At 41.6% G+C, this 18,949-nt stretch overlaps 1 protein-coding gene across 1 annotated transcript; it reads left to right on the forward strand.

The window, feature by feature from the left end:
* The first annotated feature begins 2,843 nt into the window (after window positions 1-2,843).
* SMPDL3A (sphingomyelin phosphodiesterase acid like 3A) lies at window positions 2,844-16,111 on the forward strand. The gene is given in 9 exon segments (XM_075145761.1): window positions 2,844-3,086; window positions 4,626-4,839; window positions 6,336-6,480; window positions 9,480-9,576; window positions 10,830-11,008; window positions 12,160-12,340; window positions 14,297-14,421; window positions 15,581-15,876; window positions 15,878-16,111. Coding segments are annotated over 9 exon segments (1,437 nt in total). The 5' UTR covers window positions 2,844-2,980; the 3' UTR covers window positions 15,972-16,111.
* Window positions 16,112-18,949: the final 2,838 nt, after the last annotated feature.

Consider the following 18,949-nt stretch of genomic DNA (forward strand, 5'->3'; position numbering starts at 1 on the left):
GGGAGTTGTCAAAAGTTCCTTTTTCTGAGTTAAACAACAGAACAGCATGTGGTACACAACACTGCAGCAGCCTCTCTCTGTGATGTAGAGTACGTGGGAAATGAAAAATTGCCTTCACTCTACTTCAGTGGCTTCTTTCTGCTGGAGAAATCTAAAGCCCCTGTCTTTATATATGTAGGCAGAGAAGTGAGAGGCTCAAGCCAGTTTCAGTTCCTCTCTTCACTGGCAATTTGTCATCCGGTGCATGCTAAGGTCAATAGATAGACAGCCTTCAATGTCGGGGGGGGATTCTGTAGTATTGGTTTTAATAGTTATGAGAGTTTTTCATTTGTTTTGGTGGGCTTTTTTGCTAACATACAAAAGATTGAAGTGTTTCACAGGATGCGAGGAAAGGACCAACATGATAAAGGGGAGGACTAGGGCAACCTACAGTACAAAGCTTATCTTTCATCAGTCTCCACAGGGATGGGGGGGGAACAGTGTAAGACAAACCTTCTGAGATTCCACTCCCTGAGCTGTAGTTTCATAGCTAATATGTACAGGAGATAACAATTTGCACTGTGAGCAATTTAAAATAAAATGCTGCTTAAAAGAGAGAATTTAAAACATTATTCCTGAAGAATGTTCCCTAAAAGACCAGGGTGGGAAAAACTGCCTTACACTTCAGATTATTAGGAAAACTGAAATAGGTTGCTGGCAGCATGGAGAGATTGTTTGGAAAGTCCATGTTTTCTGACACACTGACTCAGTGGACCATATGGAGGTGTAGCTATCCACCGCCTTTCAGAAGTTGAGCTGTGGCATTTAGCCGGTCAGTACTCCAGGGTGTGTGGCTGCAGAGGGTGGTGCAGGAGGGGTGTCCTGCCCAACTTCCCAGGCCTAAAACTGCATGGTGCCATCCTTCAGATCTGCTATGTGGTATCATGGGATGTGGTGTCTTGCTTCCCTGGATAGCTAGGATAACATAGGTAGCTCATCTCACTTACCTGATAAAAGTTCAGACACAACTATGGCACCTAACCAACACAAACACAAAATTTAATGTTGTTAGCTTTACTTTTTCACAAAGAAGCTGCCTGAAAGGAACATCCAAGTCTGTTTTCTCTTGTGGGGAACACTGAGAGTCCTTAATTATGAACCATTATAAATGTTTTATTTGGTGGTTATTGACCATTTTTAAAATCTAGGAGCTAACTTTTTTCATCAGAGAAATGAAAAGTAGAACTTGTTCCAGTGGTACGGGGAGTCTGTTTTGGGCTGCTTCAGCTGCTATAGTGCAAGTTGTGTTTAAACAGCATCTTCTGCCCTTCGGTTTTATTAGCTCATTTAATCCTCAGCTTCAGTACCTCATACAGCTTTCACCTGTCTCCCCTCCATTGCTGCCTGCTTGCCCGCAGGTGCATTTGCCACATGACTGTCCTTCCCAGCCACCCCTTCTCAGAAAGGTGGGAGCAGCTGCTTCTCCTTCGTCACTGGGGAAAACAGACTTGGGTCCCCAGTACTGGCATTCATCTTCATGACAAGTGATTTGTGGGGCCATGAATTAAAAAAATTAAGTTTTTATTAAATATGAGGAAAGGCATGCAGAGACAGATTGTTAAGGCTTGGTTTACAAATAAACCCTGAACGGTAAATATTTTACATTACAGTCACTTTTAAACAAAGGTACTTTTCCCTACATACATATGTTCTGTAAGTCACATGAAACCATCATGAAGTTATCGGTGAAGTCTTTTGCTATTCTAAAGACGAACAATATTAATGTGAAATTAAATAAGGGAGAAAAAAATGGAGAAGTACCTGCAAAGTGGCACTGCTCAGAGGAGTGGAAAAGTGAGGAAAATAGGGACACACGGGACTTCCAGCTGCTGGTAAAACGGCTTTGCAAAGCCCTGGAAAGCAGATCTGAATGGAACATCAGAGTGAGCAGCGGGACATTGCGGGGCTGCTACGGGATCCATGACATCATTATTGCGGTCTGCTCCTAAAACTGACACCGAGTCCTCTTCCTTCACCGGAAACTACTCTGACTTCAGCAGTAAACAGCAGCTCCGCTACCATAAAGCCTTAGCAATGGAGACTCGCGTTTGCAATACACCTCAGCATTTTCCTTAAGCTGTATTAAAGGTGTACTGGATGGCACATTTCATCAGCTTTTTTAATTTTAAAGCGTGTTAAGTAACCAGGATCCATTTTTACATGTATACTGAGAGAAACCTTCCTTCCAAAAGATGCTCGAGACTCCGTACGGCGTCCGAGCGCAGCCTGCCCGGGGCAGCGTTCGGCAGTGCCCCAGGGCTGCCGGCTCGGCTCGGCTCAGCACGGCTCGGCTCGGCTCGGCTCAGCACGGCCGGCAGCAGCGCCGGCCCTCAGAGGCGTTCCGCGCCCCAGCTCTGCGGTGGGTAGCACCGGCCGGGCCGCGGCTGGCTCTGGGGGGGGGAAGGATTTTCAGCCACAGGTGCCAGCCGCTTCGGAGAGCCGTAACCCCTTGCTGGGAGCCCAGGGCTCGAAGGGACAGGCCCATCGGCCGCCATAGGCCACCGGCCGAGCGGGGAAGGCACACTCCCGCCTTCCCGCTGCCCGCCTCACCTTCCTTCGAGGCCACCTCAGATCTGCCGGTGCCGTGAATTTAGCCCTGCCCGCGGTCAGGCTGGCTCCTACGAGGTCCTCAGCGTCTCGGTGCTGACCCGGGGGTGGCACCTCCTGAAAGTCACCCCGGCACGGCCGGCTGAGGTGACGACAGCTGCCCCCGCCGCCCCCCTCGGGCGCCGCCGCCCGCCAGCGAGCGGGGTGCCCCGGCCAGGGGCGGCTTTTGGCCCCCGGTCGTGCGGGCGGGGCGCGGTGGCGGCTTCCGGCAGCCCCGGGGAGGTAGCGAAGGGCCGGGGCTTGCACAAGCCGCCCCGGGTTCGCCCGTTTCCTCCGCGCCGGGGCGGTCACATGAGCAGCCGTCGGCGGGTAGGGCGCTCCCGGGACGGCCAACATGGAACTGCGGGGGGGACGCGCCGCCCGCTTGGCGCTCGGCCTGGCGCTGCTCTGCTCCGCGCTGGAGGCGGCGCCGGCCGGCCCGCAGCCCGGCTCCGCTGTGGGTGAGTCCGCCGGGGTGCAGCGGCTGAGCGGGGCCGCCCCCGCGCAGGGTGACGGCGGGCAGGGGCCCGGCTGGGGCACCCCGTGGGGGGGGGCGGGTGAGGGGCAGCCCGGCCCCGGCAGCGCGGGGACCCGTTGCTGGCAGCGCGGGGGCCCGTTGGCGGGGGAGGCCCGGGGTACGTGCTTCCCTCCTGCGCCCCCTTTTCCTCCCCTTCTCGCTGTTGCCTGCACATGGACTGCAGCAGTGGTATTCCCTGTCCCAACTGGCTTCAACTTCACGTGACTTTTAGATAAGTAAATACATCGCTATTCAGGAATGGGGGGGTTAAATGGGGTTTATATTTAGTTAGCTAGGTAGGCTGGCGCTCGGGTCGGTGGCGGGTAAGGTGAGCCCTGCCTTGCTTTTGGCACGGTGTCCTGAGGCACGCACTGCAAACATTAAATTTGGTTTGCTGTCAGCAAACACACACATGCTCTGCCTGGCGTGATCCGTGGTGCGGTAGCGAACGCAGGCGAGTGCTCCGAAAAGGTTTCCACAGGATTTTCATTCCCTGTGACTCATGCGTGCCTCGGACCAAACAGGCAGCGGTGTCCAGGCGTTTCTCTGTCTCCTCTTGGTAAGAGTTGCAGTGTTGCAGATTTCGAAGAACGCTGCTGGTCTTTGCTTCCCGAAATAAATCCCCATGGGGTCCAGTCGCGTGGTGCTTGCTCTGCCACGGAGTGAGCATGTGACCTTGGGAAAAATCAATTTATATCTCTCCCGGTTTCACAAGCACTACCCCAGATACACACGTGCCTTTCCAAAGTGCTTTGGAACTGACAAAAAGAAACTACTCTTGTTTTACATGAAACTTGAAGGCTGGTAGTCTAATACAAACTTAATCTTGTTCACCATATTCCTGTGCTTCTCAGCTCCTTTTTCTGTGCAGTGCTAAGTACCAGTGGCTAAGAATGTGTCAGTCTGGAAAGTAGTGATTAGGTAAGGCTGACACACCTCTCTGGTGAGAAGCCCAGTCTCTTTGCTGCTGCGGCTGCTGGGGAGAAGAGCTTTGAAATTTTTGCACACATGCTGTTTCTTGCCTTTCTTTCTAGACCGTGATTTTTTACAGTAGCTTCCAGCCAGGGAAGGTCTGGAAAAATAATTAAAATGCAACTCCCTCTCTTTTCAGGTGGTGGAGTGGAGAAGTCCTTCTATTGCCTCCTCTACCCTCCAGTTTCCAGATTGCTATTAATGAAAAGGAGCTGATTTCCCAGTCCCTACCAACCTCCATTTTTTTTTCTGCTGAATAGCTTAAACCTATGCCTCTGCTTCTGTTTTCAGTTTTTCTAAGCAGACTACGTGAAAGACTCTTGTCAGGAATGCAGAACCCACCCACACTTATCAGACGGACTAATGAACAATTTGTTAAATTTATTCTCCTTTTCAAAACTTAAAAGAGGAATAGCAGCAGACAAACTGGAGCAAACTGGGCATTACCCATGTATATCCAGTTCAAACGCAAATAATGCATTTTCTTTAATCTTTTTTTTTTCTGAAACAGGGCAGTTCTGGCATGTATCTGACCTACATTTAGATCCGACATACCACATTACCCCTGATCGCACCAAAGTTTGTTCTTCTTCTAAAGGAGCCAATGCCTCCAACCCAGGCCCTTTTGGAGACTTTTTGTGTGATTCTCCATATGAGCTTATTTTGTCAGCATTTGCATTCATGAAGGATTCGGAACAGCAGGTTTCATTCATGATTTGGACGGGGTAAGTGTTCAAGTGACTCAGCAGTTAGAGCTTTTAAAAGCTGGATAACCATATAGTGCAGTAATTCACAAGTTTATATTTGCACCAACAGATCTGAGTTCAGTATCTCACAAATGCTAGTTTTAAATAATCCCTTTAGTTGTCCAAATGGCTAATAAGTGGAAGACTGAGTGAGAATTTAAGGCCTCAGGAACAGACTTCCATCTCTGTCATCATTTCTGGATATTGTTGGGCGGTTCATTGGGACGTTTACCACATGACTGTATTAGTGTAAGTTAATAGAAATGGTGCGGGGAAGGTAGGAAGTGGAAAAAGCAAAAAGACGGGTCAGAGGAATAACTGACTGGAATAAATTATTATGGGAGGTATTGGATTTTGTAGGTCTTAAGGTCATTAAATCTAAAGTGCATCCCTTTTTAGACAATACCCTTTAACTATATTTTATTTGGTTCTGTAAGAGGTAACTAGAATCAAGCAATACTATAGCTTATGTATTTTTTTTTAAAGTGTACAAAGTTACCATTCAGGTTCGGTGCCTGCATGAATTCCAGATCAGGGGTTAGCGGGAGGGAGGATAACAGTGTCATAGATGCCATCTCGTTCTCGTTACTATCGCTCATAGCTGCATGTGCTTCTAAAGAAAGTGTGGTTTCACAGTCCCTCATTGCAGTATTTTGGATGTGTGCAGTCCCCTGTTGAGTAAAACGTTTACTTTTTCTGTGCCTATGTTCCTTATTAGAAAATGGGCGTAATAATACTCTCTCTCTCACACAGGTGTTATCTGTGAGGCTTTGTGTGCCTTAGCAGTGGGACTGGAGAAAGAAGTGTGAAAGGGAGGCATATGAGTAGCTCGATAGTACCATGCCCTGTTACTTTCTAGGTATTCATAAGCAATAGCAATAGCTTCTGCCATAGCAAAATTCTCCATTCTACCATCAGTAATTTTTTATGGTATTCGTCAATGGATAATTTATCAAAGAGATTAGTATCTTTGAGTGTTTGTGAGAACTAGGTTGTTTATCAATGACAGGGTCTTTTTTGCAGGAAAGGTTATATATGTTATGTCACTTAATTTTGCTGGGGGAAGGGTGTTAAGAAATACAAATACGTAAAGACAAGTGATTAATTTATTTCACTTACCTTATTGTACTTCATATTCAACAGGATGTTGTTAAAAGGGGAAAAACAAACTTACAAGGTTGTGCAGATGACGGAAGATATATAACCCAAACCGCACAGTAGCTCAAAACGATGGACTTGAATTAATTTAATTTCTAGGAAATCTTAGTAGTAATAAATGTGAATCATAGGATAAACATTAGTCTACTTGTTTGTTTTTTTTTAAAAAAAAAGCCTTTGCAGAGAGCCTTTCAGGCAATTCTACGATTTTAATTAAAAAGTCTATAGTAGTATTACATGCTAGAATGTAGATGTGTTTGCAGAATTTTTTGCCTTTCCTTGTGTTGCTAACCTTTGTTAAACCTTTCCGTTTTCAGAGATAGCCCTCCTCATGTTCCTGTAAAAGAACTCTCCACAAAGTTGGTCATTAGCATAATTGGCAATATGAGTTCTACAATTCGTAATTTCTTTCCAGATCTTCAGGTTTTCCCAGCCTTGGGCAATCATGACTACTGGCCACAGGTAAAACAAGTTAGAAATTTGTTTATGTATCATATTAAGTGTGGTCCTAACCCCTCAGAAAGCAGGTGTGAAAAATAAGAGTTAAATTTATGTAACTATTATTCTGGAAACAGTATTCTACAATTCTCCAATTAACATTTTAAATTATAAATAGTTCCAATCAAGAACAGAAAGTACATGTGTCTGTCTGTGTTAAGTTACCCAAGCAAACGTTGATGCCAGGTAAAATCTATACATTGCTTGAGGTCATGCAAATTTACTGCTAATTGTTCCTCATGGCTTAGAACCACCAGGTCTCATCATAGTCAATACACGCTTATTTTTTTCTTGCTGTGTAAGTCATGCATGTGTGTACAATAACTTAATCTAATAGAAGTTACATCCTTAATGGATCTGGGAGCCCCTGGCCTACTGAAAGGCCTCCTGGAAATCTGTCTGCTGACATCACTGGATTTTTTTTTATCAGACTAATGGCAGAATTTTTGTAGTGTTCCTATAGTTTTGCCACTATTATTAAAAATATGTCTTTTTTTCTTTCCTTATCGGACACTTAGAACTATTAGCATTGATGATTTACTGGATATGTGTGGCATTGCAGCTGAGGACAGTGCTTTTTTACTGTCAGTTTTCTGCGAATATCGTTCTTGGCATAGCTCAAAAGTAAACAGTTGCTTCATGTGTCCTTTAAAGCATATTGTGAGTTGATCTGGCAGCACACAGGACTGAGAAGCAAGTTCTGTCATTGGATCTGAGGGGATCGGAAGGGATGTGGAGCAGGTCAACTGAAATATTTTGTTTGAAATGACTAATGGGAATTCAGTAACACCCCTTCACACTCCCAAAGGCTTTTATTCCAGCTTTCTGTGTTACTCATTAGGCCTATCAGGGTATATCTTGATGTAGCAGGTGATTGTATCATTGCCTGTATCATTGCTGGAGTTAGTGATTCCCAAATCAGGGAGTAACAGAGGTGCTCAGAGTGGGGAAAGGGAAATGTGAGAGGCAAATAGGAGCTAAACATATCTTGGAAATGTGAGTGCACAAACCAAGCTGGACTTCAGTCTCTCGTGTTCTTACTCTGGTAGTATAGCTTCAGCTTGTCATATGCACTGACAGGGGGCCAAATTGGTTCACCAGAAACCGCTGGTAAAGTATTTTGATAAATAACACCTTAACTGAAGTCTCACTCAGTGTTTTGTTTTCATTTTGTTTTGTTTTTTAAAAAGTCTTAACAGAGAGTAGTGGTCATTCAGCAGTCTCCTTTGATATAGAAGAAAAAAACTGTATACAATAACCTTGTAGACAAAGAAAGTAGTGACTTTTCCAACAAATATGAGTTTTGTTTGTGAAATTAAATCTGAAGATAGAAAAAAGATGGTCAGGAGGGCAGATGGGCAGCAAATAGTATTTTGAAGCAGGCTGCTGATGGAATAACTGTTGTGGTTCCTCTCTGCACAAAACCACACAGGAGTGTTTCTGTGATACTTTGCTTTGAAATGGCAGGCTTCACCAAAGCGCAGAACTGACATACTTTTCTGTTACTGTTTGAAAAAGACCATGGGATTAGAAATTCCTCACTGTGGGGTCATTTCAGGTTGTTGGATTTTTTTTTTTTTTTGCTGTTGGTGACATTTCCGTTTTTCATATGGACATGCCTGGCAAATGTCCCGTAGACTGGAAGCGATGTGGAGCAAACCACACACCGTAGGCTGTTCCAGAGCGAGTGTGAAAGCTGTGCGCTCACCATGCACTGAAGAATTTTATTGCTCTCTATTGTGTTCTGACCTGTCCGTCTTAACAATTTGACGGTGTTGGGTGATTTTTCTTGCAGAGCCTATTAAAAATACTACTCAGGTTAATCAAGCATTGGGGTACCTTTCAGATTGCATATTGTGACCTCGGTCTTTCTGCATAGTCTTATTGGTTTCACATCCCTGCCCCTGGTTAAAACAAATTCCCGAACTGCCATCTGATCTACGAGTTCGCAGAGCACTGACGTGCCTGGGTCCAAACCACCTTCAGTCCATAACATGGCCTCTTATCCGAGATCAGGCTTTGCTGTGTCTGTTAGTGACTGTTACCTCTGGCTGAACTGGTATAGCTCGAAGCTTTCTTAATAACTGGTATCTCTGCACTGCAAGCAACAAATGTCTGAACAGAGTTCTGATTGCACTATTCCTAGACAGAGACTTAGTGTCTAAGCCTCTAATAATGTAGGTTTAGTTTCAAAGATCTTAGAAAGGTCAAATTTTATGTTTAAGAAAACATGCACTGTAATACTGTTCCTATTTTTCGACCTCTGTGTTTTTTTCTTCTAGCACCAAGAATCCAAGCAGGCATTTTAGGCATGGCAAGGACAGGCTGGGATCTTCCTGTCAGGGTTAGGTGAGAGCGTGGCTCTTGGGCATTGCTTGGCTCAGACTGAAGAGTGCTACAGTCCTAATTAGAGCCAGTGGGAGAAAATATTGACAAAACTTTTCTTTTATGTTTTAAATGCTTTGTTACTAGAACTACAGGATATCATGGAAATATTTGTGAATTTCACCAGAACGTTTCTGAGGGCCGTGGAGTGGAGTTTTGGGGAGCTGCTGTGAACCCCAAGTTGCTTGAAAAATTCACCTTCTATAAAAGAAGCTTATGTTCAAGCTTTTCCTCCAAGAGACTTTGTTTTTAGATGTTGAATCTTCAGTTTATATATTTACTAATTTTGCGCAATGTATGATTTTCCACTCTGCTGTGCTCCTAAGGCTTGAAATATTTCTGGCATTAGTTTATCAATGCATTAACACGGCCATGCAGTCAGTTCTGACTAAGTTCAGGCATTTGTTCCTGATCAGCAGTAGGGGATGTTCAGAAGTTTTTTTTCCCTTTCTTGAGTTCCTCCTGGTGATGACTGGATATGCTGATGTGTTATGTGAGAGGTCAGGTGGGATAATTTAGTGATTTTTTTGTCTGTGTGTCTGAATGCTAAGACTTAGGCAGGTTCTGCTCTCTCACAGGATCAGCTTCCTGTAACTACCAGTGAAGTTTACAATGCTGTAGCAGATTTCTGGAAACCTTGGCTAACTGATGAAGCAATCAATACCTTCAGAAAAGGTAAAATATGCCGGTAATGCATTGTAAAGCTAGGGCTTAGAGAACTAATGTTTCTATAGATTTGTCCCGTTTGTTTAGCTACGTCTCGTGGGATGAATCCGCACAATGGATTATCTGTAATGCTTCTCCTGGTAGCAGTGCTTATCTTCAAGGTACATTTATTCTCTTCCTATGCAATAATTATTGCTTCTTGTAACATGTGCAGTATTATTGGCTTTGTACCAATGCATGTGAAATAGCTTATTGCCTTCAAGACCTCATAATACTTTTTAGATAAAGGCGTATGATGCAGAAGAAGACTTAAATTTGGTTGTAAAAAAATTGATGAAATGTTGTTTCTGTTTTGATACTATATGTATTTCAGAACATATTGAACAGGCACATATTTGTTCAAGTTATGATAGCACATAGTCTTGGTGATTATACTGTTAATTGCATCGTATTTGTGTCCAACTTACTAAACTGGGAGAATATTGAGATCCTAATTATGATTTTTCTTTTTAGCAAAGGACTGAAAAGTTGAACCCAATTTCCAATCCAGTCAAACATTAGGGATTCGGAAGTTTAATTTGTGGTTTTTTGTCCTGAATGAGAAGGAACTCTGGGTAAGAGTGGAAGTAGAAATTCTAATAGGAAAAATAAAACTCAAAGGGGCGGACCTTAAGTTAAGCTATATTGTTATAGCTCTGTTGCCATGGCTCCACTGAAGTCCATGAACTATGGAATTGCATCCATTGAAGAAGCTCTGTATGCTGTGGAGAGTTTTAGAAGCTTGGATTGAAAAACGTGATCTTTACTTTTCATCATATTCCAGACTGAAGTTAAATGACTTTCAAAGTACAAGGCTACTAAACTCAAACAGTTCTTCCTGCAGGAACCTATATGTTTGCAGTATTTCAAGAAATGTGGACTTTTTGAAAATTACTGCATATCTCAGTGTAGAAGAAATGTTACAGAGCACTTCTTGCATGTCAGTTGGATAATTGCATCTGGAAACTGTCAAATAAACACAAAGGCAATTACAGGCAAGAATTTGTAAAAAATTCAGTGTCGACTTCTCTTACTAAAATGTTGCTCAAAACATTCTTAAGATGTTCTGTTGTGATAAGGTGATGCATGGCTTGAATAAATGTGCCATATTCTGTTTTATTAGAAGGAGTGAGGCAGGATATTTTGTCAGTGCTGTACTTTCATTCTAAAGTTATGCTTTGAAGCCTTTCATTTTTCAGATAATGTTGGTTTTATTTTCACAGGTGGCTTCTACACACAGCTGTTTGAATCCAGTGATAGCTCTCAACCACTCAGGATAATCAGTCTGAACACAAATTTATATTACAGCCCCAACAGTGTAACTGTGAATATCACTGATCCAGCCAACCAGTTTGCCTGGCTGGAGGGAATACTAGAAACCTCTTCACAAAAGAAGGAAAAGGTAGGGGCTGTGAACAGAACCCATCAGCATTATTTGTTTAAACTTTGAAAAGAAAAAAAAGGTAGTAAGAAGTAGAGACAATGAAAATATAAACATGATTCTAGAAGAATATTAATGCTGCCAAAGATACTGCAAAATCAAAATTTCATTTTTTTAGTAAGTCTTCCTTGAATATGCACATTATACTACAACAATTAAAATAGTTGAGTGCAGTTTCTCAAATTATACAGTAAAATACCTTTTCTTTCCTACTATGTGAAATACTGTAGAAGCCAAGATGAGAATACTTAATACTTGCACTTTTGTTTCTGACTCTTTTTACTCAATAGCCTTTAATTTTAAAATGTGCACCCTTGACCTGAAACAAAAGCTAGCATATTTCATTTACATTTTTGTGTAGTTACAAGTATCAAAAATAGAAATTAGAAAGGAGTATGTCAACCACAAAACTTAGCCAAGCTACAGCAATTGCTATGATTTCAGTGTTACAATAAATTGTCATATAATACTCAGGTTTTGAAGTGAGGTTATAAATTATTGGCTTGTGTTTGATTGATTGGTGTGGGGATAGCATCATCATCTGACCAGAAAAAGTGTTTAATTTGAAACATGTTTACATTTTGCTATGGTCTTGTAATTTTAAAAATATTACATTACAGACTGGAGAAAGGAGAGATTTCCCTTCCCCATAAAACCCTGCAGCATATTAGTTGGTGTGTGCAGTTGGAACAAAGTCTCGACCAGTTCTTCTGTGTTTCTGGTGACTTTCTGACCGTGCAGGCTCAAAAATATTCTAATATAAGTTTTTCTTACTATCCCCTTGAGATGCCAAATCATAAGTCTTGCCCTAGTAAACTTGTTTTTTCCTTAGATATAATTGATCAATTTTTCCTTTGGCGTAAAATCACACACAGATTTATTGGAACTTTTTTCCCAAGAATATACTGAATTCACTGAAAAAAACCGGTTGATTTTTTCTCATTATGAATTTAAACATTCTTACTGTTTGTATTTTGTATAACAAAACTGTTGTGATTTATAGCTTTCAGAATGCTAGGGTTACCACAATTTCATAATAATGCTAAGTTACAGCTAAAAGTATAAGTTTCAAATGAAAGTGCTAATTGTGTTTTCTGTATCTAATTCCTTAGGTATATATAATAGGACATGTACCAGTAGGATACTTGCCATATGCAAGGAATACTACAGCTATCAGGGAGTATTACAATGAGAGACTGGTAAAGATTTTTCGCAAATACAGTAGTGTTATTGCGGGGCAGTTTTTTGGACATACACACAGAGATAGTATCATGGTCCTCCTGGATGAAAGAGGTAATGATGCTTGTTGAATCCTTCATCTTTTTCTTCTTGATTAAAAGCAAATTAATACTTTCTTGCATGTTCTTACTAGTCAGCTTCTGTTATAAATAATTGAAAAAGGAAATTGGGAAATACTGCTATTTATCTGCAAGAGTTCAAGCCTCACACACTCCCAATTTTTTTCCAAAGAGAACCTTGCAAGACAGATTGTCTTTTTCTGTTGAAGTCAGAAGAGACTCCCCAAACTTCCTATATTTTTTTTTTCATGAATGCTTCTGCCTCGACAAGAATTTCTAGTCTTTCCTCTCTGCTCTCTCAGTGACACGGGCAAATTATACTAGCCAGTTGCTATTGTGTAACGTGTCAAAGGGAATGTTCTCAGGCTGACTAGCCATGCTCTATGTTCTTGTGTTTCCTGCATCATTACTGTGCCTCTCTGCTGAGTTCCCTGCTGCTTTAAAGTTAATTAAGATAAGGGTAAGCAGGAGGCAGGGGAAAGAAAGTCTCGGCCTGTTGCATCTCTTAGATCAGCTAATTTCCCTTCAAGAAAAGCACCCAGGTTTGAAAATTTTGTTTATTGCTTTGAAATCCCTTAGTTTTAAGCATGGGCATGGCCATATGGAGCACTCTAACATCTCTAACAGAAGATCTCTAACAAGTAACTTGTTAAATATTTGTGTCTGTACCATAGAACAGTGAGAGGTCCATTGCTTTGGTTTATGTAAAATACCCAAATATTAATTGGCTCTTTATGTTTTATATGAACTCATAAAAGCAATGCCCAAAATGCTGACTGGGGTAACAGTACTCTAAATAATTTACCTTTTTACATGTCATTATCGTGGAATTAATCTCCAGTAAAAAGGAATCCAGCCCTAGTGAAAGAACTGGCTTTTTACATTTTTTTTAAAATGGTACTCTAGGCAGTCTTACACCTACATATTTTTGTACCTTGTCCCATTTGTGCATGAAATCATCACCTCTACTGCAGATTTCACTAAGGACAGGCTGATCTTGGTGCCTTGTATTTACAGTTTGCATGTGCAAGTAACTGCTTCCAAATTATTTTAATAATTTTGCATCTTTTGACAAAATTTAAACAGTGAAATTGCATGTAGCTAAATACAGTTTGTGTTTATCTGTACAGTTTTAGGCTGTCTTCTATTCAGGCCATATTCCTCTTGACAAAATTCCAGATAATTCAAGATAAATGTAATATTTAGCCAACACCAGTGTTCTGAGATACAGAGCTCAGTTTTGTTTTCTCCAAAAGAATCTACTGATCTCCAGACTTTCAAAGCTTCTGCTTGTATGTGGAGACTGACCTTGTGATTTCACTGCTGTGATGTTGTCAGAGAAAGGAATAGTTAAGGCTTCTTTTTGTTCCACAGAGAACCTCTCAATATACTTACCTGCATATTCTGTTAATTAAAACCCGTGTACATCCTCATGTTTCAGTTCCTGTAAAGATCGGTGTTCACATGCTAGGTGCTGGGCTAGTCTAGATGAGTGAAGTCAGGGTCAGGTGATGATACCCTGGTGTTTCTAATAACATCATAAATGCATAAAGCAAAAAATACATAAAGCAACATGTAAAATATAGCATGGAGACAGCAACTAAAAGTTTTGAATATTTCTTCGGTAGAAATACGCAAAATATAGATACCTTACATACAGGCAAGTACATACATACTCTTTGCACAGGTAGTTGAGTTGATGGGAAGCCTCTACTATAGACAAACTGGTACACACTGGAATGTGTAGTGTGGTATTTTACACAGATTTTGGTCTGTCCAGTGGAAGTATAGAAGGAGTTCACAGTGATATAGCTAATCCAGGGAAAAAAAATGCTGATGTACCTAAGCCAGTCACTTTGGTTCTTTGCTGTGTTGGTTCTCTACCAACACATTTGTTTGAGAAAGAAATGATTGAAAGGAAACTGTTTCCTCACCTTCCCTCTTCCTGCAGAAAAGCCAGTAAATTCCTTGTTTGTGGCACCTGCTGTAACCCCAGTGAAGAATGTATGGCAAATGGAGTCCAATAACCCTGGTGTCAGATTGTATCAATATGATCTTCTTGATTATAGCTTGCTGGTAAGTAAAGATTTTAAAGCATTGTTTAAGACTTTAAATATAGTGTCATTAAAAATTACAGCGAGATGTCAGCCTTTGTAGTATTATGGTTATTGGTGGAACTTTGGTGCTTACTCTTATTTTTCTTCCTGGGCAAAGGAATGGAAGTCTGAAAGAGAACTTGGTCGGTCTTTCTGTGCCTGCAGGACTACCCAGTACTTCCTGTTCTCTATGGAATATTCTTACAACAGAATCAAAGACAGTCAGAAATTTTCTGGGCGGAATCCTAAAACTATTTGCAGGAAGCTCTGCAACAGTGAAAAAAGTTCACCTAAATCCCAGGCTTGTTTACATACCAGTGTTGTTTGTTGGTGATTGCCTGAGCTTTGGGATGCAGTCCACAAAGTGCTTCTAAAAGGTGTAGAAGAGCAGAGGAAGAAAAGCACTTTTAACCATGTGATGTCTTTCGTAATCATGCACCTTCCTATATAGAGTTTATACTTTTTATAGGAAATTATAGATAAATTTAGAAGGAAAAAGGTAGAATACTTTTATTCTGTAGTCTCATGGGATTTTTGGAGATAAAGTGAATCCTGTATAATTATTTTGGCTCTGAACGACTCTCTGTAATTCAGGGTAAAATCTTGACCTCGAGGAATTCAGTGATGATGCATCCTGCAGCTTGACAGGGACTGGGGTTTCTCTCTGGAGACTTATGCTAATACAGGCTGTGCCTTTCTTCTGCAGATTTCACTCCTGCATCTCCATCTCTCCCTTTCCCTTAAATTCTCCCTGGGCCTTTTTCTGTCCGTTCTGCGCTTGAAGCAGAGTCCGCAGAAAAGAAACTTCTGGATCTCACCCTTTTGCCCCGTTCCTGAAGCAGACATGAGGATAGTGGAGTTTGGTTTACAGTTTGGACAGGAAAGACCTCTAACAGTGCCATTGCTGCCTTTTGTCGTGCCTTTTTCTTCTCCTCCCCATCCCCCCCACCATTACCGCACTGCAAGTACCAGCTTTGGGTGTAAGCCCAGCTCTTGTGGTGGGACGTGACCTTCTATTCACTTGTGACTAATGAGGAGCGACAGCTTCCTAATCAATATATCACTCTAGAGGCTTAATGAAGCAGGGAAGAAAGCAATACAGCCATGCCTATTTTTTCTTTCTTTTTTTTTAACTGTAGGATCTTTGGCAGTTTTATTTGGACCTCAGAGATGCCAACGAGAAAAATGAATCGAACTGGAAATTAGAATACATCCTGACTAAAGCTTACGGCATTGAAGACTTGAAGCCAGAAAGCCTATATGAAATGGCCAAGAAGTTGTCTGTGCCACACAGCACGCTGTTTGACCAGTATTACAGTAACTTCATTGTGAGTTACGACAAAACCATTGTCTGTGAAGAGGGGTGCAAGACCTGCCAAATATGTGCAATACAATATTTGGATTACTCCTCATACACAGATTGTATCAATCGGGAAGCAACACGGAGATGAAGTCTCCGTGCAATTTATGCTGATACTGACTTTAGCCTGTGATTTAAAGAACCTGCTCATCTTTTCGCTCAAGCAGTGACATGCTGACAGGGAGCCTGTGGGAGTTCTCTGAATTTCAGGGGAGCAATAAATCTCCATAGATCTTTCTTCTTGTAAACATGTTTTCCTTCCACATCTAAATAAAAGTTTATTGGCTATGTAATAGTGGCCAAATACTTTGCTGTTGTTTCAAGTGTCCTGCGCCCTCTGTAACAGGCATCCCAGTATGCGGGAATAGAAGTTACTCAGTTCTTTGGGAATCCACGTCTCTTTTCTTAGGGTGTGTAAATGTAGGCAATGCCATTTCAAGGCATGGGATTTGTATGGGGGCAGGTTTCAACCATCTGCTGTCACAATTTGCAAACTGAAATCTGCAAAACCCACATTTGCTGAAACTGGAGTGCAGTTATGTTGTTGATGCGGTGCCAGTATTAGGTAGCTCCCTGTGCCAAGTTTCCTTTTCTTTCTTAACCCCTTAAACCCACCTCTGTTCAGGGGCATATTCTAACGACAACATGACAGTGACTTTATGGATCAGAAAACTCCATGTTAATACTTAATGTATTTTTTCAGTATGTGAGTGTTTGCCCAGCACAAAGTGCTTTTTTCTTGTGATAGAGCTATGTACATTGGTACTGCTAGCAAGCCGTCTCCTGGTATGAGATTTTGCAACAGACCATAAATCAGGTTTAAATTGATCAACATCGCTAAGAAGACATAGCATATACATTCTCTGTGCAGCATAGGTAAACATGGACTTGTCATGGTGTTTCTCACGTTTCTTTTTTCATGGAGTAGTCTAATGTGAAGATTATCACATGTGTGAATTTACAATTGCACAGACCACTTCTTCCTCTTCTTGTGATTAAATGTGTGCACAAGAAGATAATATTAAGAAGGCCGTTTATCTAGTGTGTATAACCAAGAAGGACCTTTACCCATTCTTCTGTCACATTAAGAGCTATACTTCTGGAACCTTTGGTCAATGTAGTACCATACAGACCCTTCTCTAGATAATACTATTCCAGAGTAACTGGAGCTGTAGAAGTGGTTATGAGAGAAATCCAACTGCTAACTGTTTATTTTCATGAGACTAAAGCTTTTACTGAGGAATTTTCTGGTTTTGTTTCCACCCAAGCTTGAAATACTTAGCAGAATATTTCCGGACAGATTTTCTAGGTATGTAGCATTTACAACTGTAGATGCAGATACCTCAGATTTGTCATGCATCAATCATCCACAGAGGAAATGGTTGGTTTGCTAAATTTGCATTCAGAAAGAAATCCTCCAGTGGCACTAATGTTTAGAAATGCCATTAATAATGCACAGTAGGCAGTCCTGTGTTTTAAATTCTGTGCATGGAGAGGGTATGGTGGGCATGTAAACTCTTCAGAGCTATCTGCTCTGGCTAATTTCGAATGTATCTATGTAAATAACCTGAGTTAACGTGGGTTCTGTGCAGACTGTGACCGTGAGGAAGAACCAGAAAGTTTCAGCACTGAACGCTGATGATTCCCTCTGTGTTGGATATGTTTCTTGATTGGGTTTCTCATGGGTTTGTTCATTAAAAAATGCCTATGTTACCAGTGTCTGTTCTCTAAGGGCAAGCAAGCAAAGTTGTGGGCGGATAGCATAAAGGCAACTGCAGCTGATAGTATAGCTGAGCTTCCTCCAATTTGCCAAATGGGTTTTGTTCAGTTCAGTCTTGTGCTTTGAACAACCGTCTCTTTTCTCATACTGGTTTGTTTCCGTGAGTTCTGTGACTTCTGTTTAAGCTTAATACCTACAAGACATCCTGGAAACACTATAAAAATTATTTAGCTGTATTCTTCCATTCAGGACTTGTTTATTGCTGAACTTCAGGGAGAGCTGAACCACGTAGCAGATTAGTAGCCGCAGAACCCTGGGAAGAGTGGTATGCTGCTGATGGGTTGTTGGGCATCTTGCTTCCTAGATTTCTTTTTTCTTTTGTATGTGTGTCAGTAGATGTTACTTAGTGAACATGAACAAATAAATGCCTACAAATGTCTAAACAGCAAGCTATGATCCAGACATACTTTTTTTTTTAAACTGGACTTTAATTGAAGCCAAGAATTGGATGGCATCAGCCAAGGAGGTTGTTTTTGTTTCAACCAGAGGTATGTATCCACCAGGGTTACATTTAGCCAAGGTATATCCTCCAAGATACACCCTGTTATGCAGGTTAGCATTCTCTGCTTCTCCTGTGTGTAACTATACTCATGCAAGTGCAAGCGTAACTGGCCAAGAAAGATCCAGGAGTATGTTTGACTGCATCATCTTGTAACTCCGACATAAACCAAGGGGAGAGCTTCTAGGAACTGTAAAAAACTTGAGATGAAACACATGAACAGCTTAGATGGCACCTGGGTGTAAGGGGAAATAGAGGGCAACCATTATATTTTTGTGTCAGGTTCCTACTTTATTCCTTCATGGATCTAGGAATGTTCTAAAGGTAAGGTATCCTATCCTGACAAAAGCTTTTTTACAGAATCATAAAAAACACCAAAGAGGGATGACCTGATGAAGTTGCTGACTCCTGTAGACCAGATTCCCATTCCATTTTTTGTATGATATTATGTGGGCCCACCCTGAATGAAGGATTAGGGGGAATATTTGTAAGGCCATTTGTGTCAGAAAGACAAATTACACCACCTAGTGGAGTAAACAGCTTTTCATTTATCTACAATTAAACTTGCGGCGTATAAACAAGGAGAGTCATTTCTCAAATATTCTATTTAGTTTTTGAAAGTAAGTAGTTTCTAAAGGTAAGTAGTTTTTGAAGGAAGTACTGCTACTTCTTTGTATCAGTACTGCCATGTAGCACATTTTCTCTGGGTATTAAATGGTTGCTGGCTCCTAGAGGCCATGTCACTTCATGGATCCTGCAGTAGGTGCAGGTCTCAGCTCACATCCAGGGAAGAACTGGAGCCTACGGAAGGGATCCTCAGAGTCCAGCTCAGCTAGCCGGCAGAAGAGGGATGCAATGGAAACCAAAGA

This window comes from Calonectris borealis, chromosome 3 (genome assembly GCF_964195595.1).
Source record: "Calonectris borealis chromosome 3, bCalBor7.hap1.2, whole genome shotgun sequence".
In the NCBI taxonomy this organism is placed as follows: Eukaryota; Metazoa; Chordata; class Aves; order Procellariiformes; family Procellariidae; genus Calonectris; species Calonectris borealis.